Source organism: Loxodonta africana, chromosome 4, assembly GCF_030014295.1.
Source record: "Loxodonta africana isolate mLoxAfr1 chromosome 4, mLoxAfr1.hap2, whole genome shotgun sequence".
Lineage (NCBI taxonomy): Eukaryota > Metazoa > Chordata > Mammalia > Proboscidea > Elephantidae > Loxodonta > Loxodonta africana.
Genome location: NC_087345.1, coordinates 16,337,472 through 16,347,707, shown reverse-complemented (window position 1 = coordinate 16,347,707; position 10,236 = coordinate 16,337,472). Strand labels below are relative to the sequence as shown.

The following is a 10,236-nucleotide window of genomic DNA, read 5'->3' as shown; positions in this document are numbered from 1 at the left end:
AACCATGGCTTCATCTCTCTCAGGCTCCTGACACCTCCTCCTAGTTAGCCCTCCTGCGAGGTCCCAGAATGCTCTGGGGGTAGGGGGTGGAGTCCACCTGACATGGGACAACAGACACCTTTCCTTACCAAAATTATGTAGGAAAGTGGGTGTCCTCATGGGGCCCAGTTAGAGGTCACTACGGAGGGTTTCTTTCCTTGGTGGAGTCAAAGGAGCATGAAGGAGATGGAAATACAAGAAAGGATGGAACCCAGGGAGATGCAGACAAACACACCTTCTCAGAAAAGGCAGATTTTATTCCAGCGTTATTGGGGAAAGGGAGAGTTTTACATAGCAATTTTTAAAACTTGTCAATCTCCTTCACCAGAGAGGTATAGGCCAGCTGCAGGTCACGCCAGGGTCACTAAACTCGCCAGAGTTACAGCAGGCGAGTGAAGGGGACTCTGCTCAGGCCTTCTCACCCTTCTGCTGGGACACACGGGTCTCCGGGGGGGCCCGGCGGAACCACTCAGACCAGGAGCCATCATAGACGGCCACGTCAGGCTTGCCACAGAGGTATGCAGCCAGGGCAATGTGGCAGGCGGTGACGCCCTTCCGGCAGGTGGCGATAAGGGGCTGTTCAAGGTCCACCTTCTTGGCCTCGAACATGGCACGGAGCTCCTCAGGGTTCTTCTCAAAGCCTTCTTCCGTCAGGAAGTCCATGAACGGCATGTTGACGGAGCCACGGATGTGGCCCGAGTCCAGTCCTGGGGTAGGGGCAGAGGACGCAGGGAAAGACAGGGTTAGGAGCAGCAGTGGGAGGGGCCGAGTGGCACCTGCAGGCTGGAACCAGCATGGCTTTAACTACTGAGAGCTTTGCAAATAAAAATAACCTCATTGTCCTGTTCAGAGCTCAATATTCCCAGCCTTACTTGCGTTTGCTGCCCATGACTTGAGACACCTGCCCCCCCCCAAAATCTGTCTTGCAGTAGTAATATCCAGAGTCATACCCATTGTAGGAGACAGGGATATGAGTCTCAGCTCCACCATTTATTAGCTGTTTACCTTGGGCAAACAGTTTCATTTCTCCGAACCTCAGTTTTCTCATCCGTAAAATGGACTCAGTGGTATGTACCTATCTCATAGGGTTATTGAGAAGGGCAAATGAGATGATTCATGAGAATGCTACGTGTTGTGGCGGTTGCTGAGAACACAGTGGGGAGAGAGAGACACATCCCAGGCCTTCTAGGAGATCACGGTCTAACAAAGAAGACAGACGTTAAACAGATAACCACATAATGCATTAAATATATTGCTCCATTTTATAGGTGAATACCCCGAGGCTTGGTGAAATGAAATGGCTCACCTAGGGCCACACACTGGGTCCCCTGGTTTCCCAGTTGAGCAAATGGTTGTGGAAAGAGCATGTGACCTATTGTTAGAGGTAAATTCAAATCCCAGCTTCTGCCACTTACTGGCTGGGTGGCTAACCAAAAGGTCTGCGGTTCAAACACACCAGCCACTCCACGGGAGGAAGATGTGGCAGTCTGCTTCCACAAAAGATTACAGCCTTGGAAATCCTGTGCTGAGTTCTGTGCTGTCCTATCGGGTCGCTGTGAGTCAGGAGAGACTCGATGGCAATGGGTTTAGTTAACGGGGGTTTTCCCTATAGGTAAAATGGGAACAAGTACCCACCTGTGCAAGGGCCATAATAAGGTGCAAATAACACATGGAAAGCACTGGTTGCTGCAGAAAGTGTGTTAAAAAAAAAAAAAAAAAAAACACCAGTTGCCATCGAGTCGATTCCTACTCCTGGCGACTCCAGAGAAGAACGGCGCTCCCCAGGGTTTTCAAGGTTGTGACCAATGGGAAGTAGATTGCCAGGCATTTCTTAGTAGTCAAGTGCTTAACCATCTGTGCCACCCAAGAACTCCACAGAAGGCAGGCAGATGCTCAATAAGCGTTAAGAGTCCCTAGGTAGTGCAAACCTTTAACTTGCTCAGCTGATAACTGAAAGGTTGGAGGTTCAAGTCTACCGAGAGGCATCTCAGAAGAAAGGTCTAGCGATCTATATCCAAAAGCTCAGCCATTCCGGAATTGTCTCCACTCCTAGTATGGCCCCTCTGCCAAATTCAGTCACGGAACAGCACAGCAAGGGAAGCAAAGGGGAACGGGCCACCACCAGCACTGGAGCTGCCCACAGGGCCCAGCCCCACTATGCCTCCAGCCACTCCTCTCCTCCGCAAGTACCCCAGACCCTGGCAGCCTCTGAGCCCTGAGAGTACGGCCCAGTTGCCATCCAGCCCATTCCACCTCAGGCCAACTCTGTGTGTGCCAGAGAAGGTCTGTGCACTGTAGGATTTTCAATGGCTGACTTTTTGGAAGTAGACTGCCAGGCTTTTCTTCTGAGCTGCCTCTGGGTGGACTCAAACCGCCAATCATTTGGTTAGTAGCCAAGTGCCTTAATTGTTTGCACCACCCAGGGACTCCAGGAGTAGGCAGGAGCCAAGTTTCTCTTTGTCTGTTTTCTTATTATTATTAGGTGCCATCAAGTCCTTTGGAAACCCTGGTGGCGCAGTGGTTAAGAGCTATGGCTGCTAACCAAAAAAGGTTGGCAGTTCAAATCCACCAGGCACTCTTTGGAGATTCTATGGGGGAGTTCTACTCTGTCCTACAGGGTCACTAGGAGTTGGAATCGACTTAATGGCAACTGTTATCAAGTCAGTTCCAACTCGTAACAACCCTATGTACGACAAAATACAACACTGCCCAGTCCTATGCCAGCCTCGTAATCGTTGTTATGCCTGAGCCTGTTGTCGCAGCCACTGTGTCAGTTCATTTTGTTGAGGGTCTTCCTCTCTTTTGCTGACCCTCTTATCTGTTTGGGCTCCCCTTCGTCAGAGAGATAGAAGGCAGATATCTTGCTTTGCTTTCAGCATTTCCTTACTCACGAAACCAAATATTCACTCTAAAGAAATTCCTGACCACAGTTGATCCTGCCAGTGGGTTTTCTCTCACCCAAAATTGAATCCTTTCTTTCCTGTTGGAAGTCAGCTTGGTGAATTTGAATTTCAAAAGATATGGCTGGGTGGAATGCCAGAGACCACGTGGTAACCTGATACCAAACCAAAACCCAGTGCTGTCAAGTCAAAGCCGGCTCAAGGTGACCCTATAGGACAACGCAGAACTGCCCCACAGGGTTCCCAAGGGGCAGCTGGGGGACTCACACTGCCAACCTTTTGGTTCGCAGCCAAGTTCTTAACCACTGCACCACCAGGGCTCCTGGGCCTGATACCAGCTGATCTCAGTAAAAGGGGAGGTCAGGGTTCTGTATTTCTCCCCGCCCCCCGCTTCTCTGTAAACCTCATTGTACCAGCTTCTTCGAGCCAGTTGCTTTCTGGAATCAAAATGGTCTCCCTATATGTTCTGGTGGCACAGTGGTTAAGAGCTACGGCTGCTAACCAAGAGATTGGCAGTTGGAATGATCTGCTGCTTCTTGGAAACGCCATGGGGCAGTTCTACTCTGTCCTATAGGGTTGCTATGAGTCAGAACTGACTCAATGGCAAAGGGTTTGTTTTTTTTGGTCATATGCATATAGAAGAACTGCTCAGAATAAAACTTATGTTCAAATCTCTTGGTTTTAATTAATTTTAACACCTTCCTCCAAAAGTCCCTCCCACCCTGTTGAACCTGGCCAGGTGGGAGTGGGAGGAAGAGCCTCACCACTATGGCCAAGGTGGCTTGGGGCAGTGTGGGGCAGTGCAGAGCCAGGCAGGCTCAGCACCTGTGATCCTCAGTGTCCCCATAAGTGAAATGAGGGGATAACCCCACCTACCTCACAGGGTAGTCAGGAAGTTTAGCGATTGTAGGGAGAAGCACCTAGTGGCACTCACATTTCTGTCCCCTCTCCCCAAAGTCAAAGAGGATCCCAAAATTCTTTCACACGAGTCAGTCAAGAGTTCCTTGGCTCTAAGAGGTGTTCTATTTTCTAAAATTATAGCAATTTCTTCCTGTTGCAGTTTCGTCTTTTTGTCTGGAAACTTTAATCTCATGTGCGCTGACCCTACCAAAAGAGTTTATCTGTTGGATTCAGGGGTGTTTATCTGCTGGTTTCAACATAAAAATGTTTTCAGCCTCCGGGCAGTGGGCTGGATTGAAGCACGTTTAAAAGCTGGAGCACGCAGAGTTTTGAATACCGTTTTGTTTCTCTCCCCACCCCCATTAAACAGCTTCATTGTTTTCTTCTGAGTATATAAAGGGCACCTCTTCTATTTACACTTGAACATGCAAGTACAGTTAAAGGGATTCCCACTCCTTAGGAGACTCCCACTGGGGTCTCCTGAGGAGACAGCGTAGGAGGTGGTTCATCCTGGCCACCCTGGCTGAGCACCCAGGGAAGGCCCAAGGCCTCTGGGGGAAATGCTAGGAACTGACGGGCTGCGTGCAGCAGGGATGGAATGAGCCCTGACCAGAGAAGCTTGGAGAAGAGCCAACTAGGGGAGAGGCACACTGGCCAAAAAGCAGGACTCCTTGCTTCTCTCCAGAGTCCGGCCTCTCACTTCCTGGCTTTCCCTCCCCACCAGGCCTGCACAGTTCTCATAACCTCTGACACCAGGCACCCTGGCAGCTGGTTCTTCCAAGAACTTCATCTCTTTCAGTCCTGGCAATGCAGGGAGATCACCCTTCTGACACTAAAAGGGATCCCAGGCTCAGAGAGGAGAATTAACTTGCCCCAGGACACACAGTAAGGGTGTGTGACATGACTCAGGTCTGTCCAAGCCTGTGTTCTCTGGCCCCCTAGGCCTCCCTGGCAAAGGGAGCTGAGACAGGGGAATGGACGAGATGACCTTTTGTGCTCCTCTGCTGCTCATGCTCAGAAAGTCTGATCTTTTTGCTCCAGCTTTGGTCAGAAGATGCCCATCAAGGCAAGGTGGCAAGTTAATACCCCTCGGCCCACTGGCAGCTGTTGCTTCGCAAAGGCGGGAAAACCTGTCTGGCCCTTTCTTGCTTTCCTCCTAGCTCAGCCCCCAGGCCGGGGAGAGAGAGCCATAGGCAGAGGGGTTGCATCCCATGAAACATGGGGGGAGGGAGGGCTGTGACCCTTTCCTCAGTGCCTGTGTTTGCACAGACTCACCCCATCCACAGCACCAGCCTTGGGAAACACCCCACTTTGAAGCCTGCCGACCTGGGGTCAAGCCTGGGCCATTCTGCCTCATTCTAGAAGTCTCTTTTCAGTTTCCCTACCTGCAAGTAGGACCAGTCCTAACCCCCGGCTTTCTCCCCTCAAAGGCTGCTATAAAGGGTTCTGCAAAAAGGGCTAATTAGGCATCAATATCCTCCCTCTCCATTCCCACCCCTCAAGGAAGGGAGGAAAAGAGAAAAACATTTATCAAGAAATGGGGCTGAATAACACAGTTTATGAAGAAAATATTCTACATTCTACTTTGGTGAGTACTGTCTGGAGTCTTAAAAGCTTGTGAGCAGCCATCTAGGCTACTTCAGTGGTGTCACCCCTTCGGGAGCAAGGAAGAATGAAGAAAACTAAAGACACAAGGGGAAGATTAGTCCAAAGGACTAATGGACCACAACTACCACGGCCTCCACCAGACAGAGTCCAGTACAACGAGATGGTGCCCGGCTCCCACCACTGACTGCTCTGACAGGGATCACAACAGAGGGTCCCAGACAGAGCTAGAGAAAAATGTAGAACAAAATTCTAACTCGAAAAGAAAGACCAGACTTGCCGGCCCGACAGAGACTGGAGAAACCCTGAGAGTATGACCCCCGGACACGCTTTCAACTCAGCAATGAAGTCACTCCTGAGGTTCACCCTTCAGCCAAAGATTAGACAGGCCCATAAAACAGAAAGAGACCAGAGGGGCACACCAGCCCAGGGACAAGGACTAGAAAGCAGGAGGGGATAGGAAAGCTGGTAACAGGGAACCCAAGGCTGAGAAGGGAGAGTGTTGACATACTGTGGCATCGTTAACCAATGTCATAAAACAGTATGTGCAGTAACTGTTCAATGAGAAACTAGTTTGTTCTCTAAACCTTCATCTAAAGTACAAAAAAAAAAAAAAAAAAATTAAATAAATGGTGCCAAAAAACTCCTGTGCCTGTTCTCTCCTTCCTCCCCACCTCCCCATCCCACCCCTGAGCTCCTATAGGTGAGCAGGGTTCCCTTCACTGAGAGCAGTTCAGAGGTGAAAGGACTTGAGGCCACACACGAAAGTGGCATAAAACCAAACCATCAAGTGGATTCTGACTCATGGTGACACCAGGTGTGACCGAGTAGAACTGCCCCACAGGGTTTTCTCGGCTGTAATCTTTATGGAAGCAGATTGCCAGGCCTTTCTCACACAGCACCACTGGGGGGTTTGAACTACCCACCTTTAGGTTAGCAGTCAGGCACTAACTGTTGGCCTCACCCAGGGACCAATCAGGATGCAAACCCAGGTCTGACTCCTACCCCGTGCCCCATGCAAACAGGACCAGAGGCATTTGGGGGCATAGAATTGAGGCCCGGGGAAGTTGCTCATCCAACCAAGGTCTAGGCCAAGGCATGTGCCCACACCCCTATACATTACAACCAGATTGCCAAACACACCAGTGGCTCCCCAATCCCACCCCAAGTTGGGGCTGTGAACTTAGAGTGAGGGAGGGAAATGCCACCCACTCTGTCTTTGCAGATGACCTTGAACCTGTACAGCTCTTCACACTGCTCAAAGTCCCTCTCTAGCCACTGCTGCAGTTAAATAAACACCCACCCAGGAAGGTGGGCAGGGCTGATACTATTCTTCTCATTTCATAATGAGGGAGCCCAGGGAGACGAGCAACTGGATTGCAGTCACACCACAAAGGACTGGTTGAGCTAAAATTAGACTCCATGTGCCCTGGTGCCCCTGATGGGAACTGGAGGAGGTGGGAGTAGGGCCACAGAGAGGGGGCAGAACTTTAAAATCCAGGGCTTTCAGAGGCATTGCCCGCAGCAGGCTATTTCCCCTCTCTGATCCTCAGTTTCCTCATCTGTAAAATGGGAGTGAAGAGATAAAAAATGTCAATCCCAAATTCTCCCTTTTACTTATTTCTTAGTTTGCTTCTGGGCAGTTTGGAAAGTAGCTGGAGCACCAATTCCACCATCCCTCCCCTCAGTGGTGGCTTAAGTCCCAAGGAGTGATGACATCTTGGACCGAGGCCAGGAGGGGGCTGCAGACGTTCTGGGCCAAGAGTCTTTGTTAGGTGCCAAATGAACCTGAATCTTTAACTCCAGACCTTCAGGGAGCATGCAGGATGAGAAGAACAGGTGACCAGGGCAAAGTCGTGCCAGGAGGGCAGAGTCCTTCGCTCTTCTGGCTCTGCCACTAACCAACTGTGTGCCTTTGGTCCGCCTCTTCCTTGGTGTGCCTCAGTCTTCCCTCTGCCCTATGATGTGGCCTTTTAGGACCTGGAGCTCTAAGAACCTATGAAATGGCTTTCAAAGCATTTCTCCCTCCCAGGCCCAGAGAGGAAGAGACATTTTTCAACAAGTTAGGCAAAATGTTGCATAGCAGTCAGCTTCTGCCAAGGAAGGGCTCTGAGTGAGGAAAGAATCACCATTCCTGGACTGTGGGGCCACCCTTCCACCCAGGCTCTGGTCCAGAGAGATCGAGGGAGATGTTCTGGCAGGGGCTACAGGGCACCCAGCAGAAGGGATGGCAAGGAGACTGGTCCTGCACCTGGGAAAGGCGGGGCCTGGTGGTTCCCTCTGGTTCGCAGGTTCTAGAGCTCAGCGTTGCCTCTCCTGGTGCTCCCCCAGTAGCAGTGTAGAACCCTCCCGGACTCCCTCCACCTACAGGCAAGGAGTCGAGAGCCTGGGGGTGCCTAGTGGAAGGGATTCCCTCCCGACCCTTGGGGATGGGGCGGGGGTGGTTTTGCATCCTGGTTTAGAGCACAGCGTTTGAAAGTAGGCAGCCTCGCTGAGCTCAGATTCAGCTCTGCCACTTCCTGAGCAAGCAACCGAGCTTCCTGGCACCTCAATTTTCTCCCCTTTAAAATGGGGGTGTAGAGCCTCACTGAGTGAGAAAATGGAGCATTCCGTGCTTAGCAGGCAATGGCAGCTGCCGTTACAGCTCTGCACACGGGCTGCGTTGTGTGGAAAGTTATCACCCCAGCTGCCTTTGTCAACACCAGTCAGTGGCCCAGGTGGGCGAGATGTAGGGAAGGGGAGCTAGGGGAGGGTTCTGGTCAGAGTCTGTAAAGGCGTCTGGGGGACTAGAAGTGCCCTGAGAAGCTGAGTGTGCCCTCGGGGGGACCTCTGTACAGAGCTACGCATGTGTTGGCTCATGGGTGTGACGCCCTTTGCAACACTCTAGGGTGCCTGAGAGTGCATGCGGGTGGGCATGTGACCTGCCACCTCTGCAGATGCCACTCCACATGGATGCTGGGTCATTTGCTGGCACATGGCTATGGGGACACATATGTAGGTCCTCATGCATCAGAGCTGAAAAAGCCTTTGATTTGGCTCCACCCTCTCATTCTACAGATGGAAAGACTGAAACCCATAGGTGGAGAGCACCCCAGTCATCCTCACTGCCCATCCACAGGGCTCCTTACACTGGGCAATGCTCCCCGGGGACCACCCACCCAGCTGCACGACCTACCTACTGCATCTGGCTCTGGCTCAGTGCCCAGGTAGCGCCCTTGGGACCGTGAATCCACCAGCTGGAACCTCTTAGATTTAAGGTTCTCCAGCACCTGCTCATAGGTCTTGAGCAAGGAAGGGTTGAGTGTGGCTTTGAAGACAGCGGGCTCTGGGCGTGAGGGCTCAGATGTCACTGGGTGGCCCTCTTTCAGCCAGTTCCGGAAGCCACCATTGAGCACTGACACAGTTCGGTGGCCAAACACACGGAACATCCACCAGGCCCTGGGCGCATAGAAGGTGCCCAGATGGTCACCATCATACACCACCACATGTGTGCTGTTGCTGATGCCCAAGCGGCCCACATAGTCGGCGAAGCGCTCCTCACTGGGCAGCATCATCTCGTAGGGTGAAGCCGTGTCCCGACACTCCTCTATATCAAAGAAGGAGGCGCCAGGCACATGGCGCTCCAGGTACTCCTTGCGAGCTTCACGGGTACCCGGCGAGTACCACGATGCATCCAGCACCCGCAGGCCAGGCCCCAGCTTGCCAGCCCGGACCGACTCTGCCAGCCACTTGGTGGAGACCAGTGCCCGGTAGAGCACCTGCTGAACCATGTTTTCAGCTCTGTGTGTCACCTGGTGTGGCTGGGAACCAGGAAAGAGAGATGGTTATGAGGAGGGCTGCGTGAGCAGTGGGGTGGGGCCTGGGAGGAGGAGCTGGGGCCCTGTTTTTCCAACAGCACTCCCCTAGGGTGTTATGGCTATAGCAACCCAGGGATCATGGGGCATGCAGTGCGATAGGTTTGCAGGTTCCCTAGGAAAGGCCTGGGGCCTGCAGCTCAAGGGGGTGGGACAAGAGCTTCTGAGGGCTCCAGCTGGGGGAACTGGTTGGGGAAGGGGGCAAGAGTCCTGGCCCCTAGAAGCTGCAATACTCGCCCTCAGTATCCTTCCAGGAAAAAGCAGTGAAAAGATGGCCAGGATGGGAGGTGATGGCTTAGGATCTCCTTTCCTGGGAGGGCAGGAGGTGCGTGCATAGGAGGGAAGGTTCAGTGGAGCCCCCCACGCATCTGGGACTTGCCTGCGCCCTTCTGCAAACCCGACTGCGGCCTCTCGGAAACCCGGGTGGCGTAGTGGTTAAGCGCTACGGCTGCTAACCAAGGTCAGCAGTTCAAATCCACCAGGCGCTCCTTGGGAACTCTATGGGGCAGTTCTACTCTGTCCGATAGTGTCGCTGAGTCGGAATCGACTCGACGCGCAACGGGTACGGAGGCCTCTCAGAAGCCCGAGCTCGCCAGCCTCCAGAATGCCCGAGTCCAGCCCCGGTTCGGTGCCCTATGCGCCATTTGGATCAGGGGTTCCTGGGGCACCGCGGCACTCTGCCCCACTCTCGCCACCGGAACCCTCCCCGGGCCACAGGTGGCTAGGCCGGTGGCCCATTCCCGGGAGGCCCGCGCGCCTGGCTGCCGCACTCACTCGCCCTCGCCGCCGCCCTGGCGCTCGCGGTGCCCGCTGGAGAAGTTGGCCTGTTCAAACCCGGAGCCCGCAGCTCCCCGTCCGGCCGACACCATCGCGCCGCCGCCCGAGGGGGGACCGCGCGCACCCGCCGCCACTCCGCGCTGCTCTTCGCCCGGCGGCGC

General features: G+C 53.2%; 1 protein-coding gene across 2 annotated transcripts; it reads right to left on the bottom strand.

Annotated features, from left to right (window-relative positions):
- Positions 1-275: 275 nt before the first annotated feature.
- TST (thiosulfate sulfurtransferase) lies at positions 276-10,199 on the bottom strand. Of its 2 annotated transcripts, XM_003419783.4 has the most exons (3): positions 10,073-10,199; positions 8,620-9,244; positions 276-746 (listed from the first exon to the last, which is right to left on the bottom strand). In XM_003419783.4, the coding sequence occupies exons 2-3, from the start codon at positions 9,212-9,214 to the stop codon at positions 448-450; spliced, it is 894 nt and encodes a 297-aa protein (XP_003419831.1). In that variant the 5' UTR covers positions 9,215-9,244; positions 10,073-10,199; the 3' UTR covers positions 276-447. The 2 variants fall into 2 exon arrangements, with proteins under 2 accessions (XP_003419831.1, XP_023415714.1); XM_023559946.2 differs by lacking the exon at positions 10,073-10,199 and having other exon boundaries at positions 8,620-10,060.
- Between the last annotated feature and the right edge of the window lie 37 nt (positions 10,200-10,236).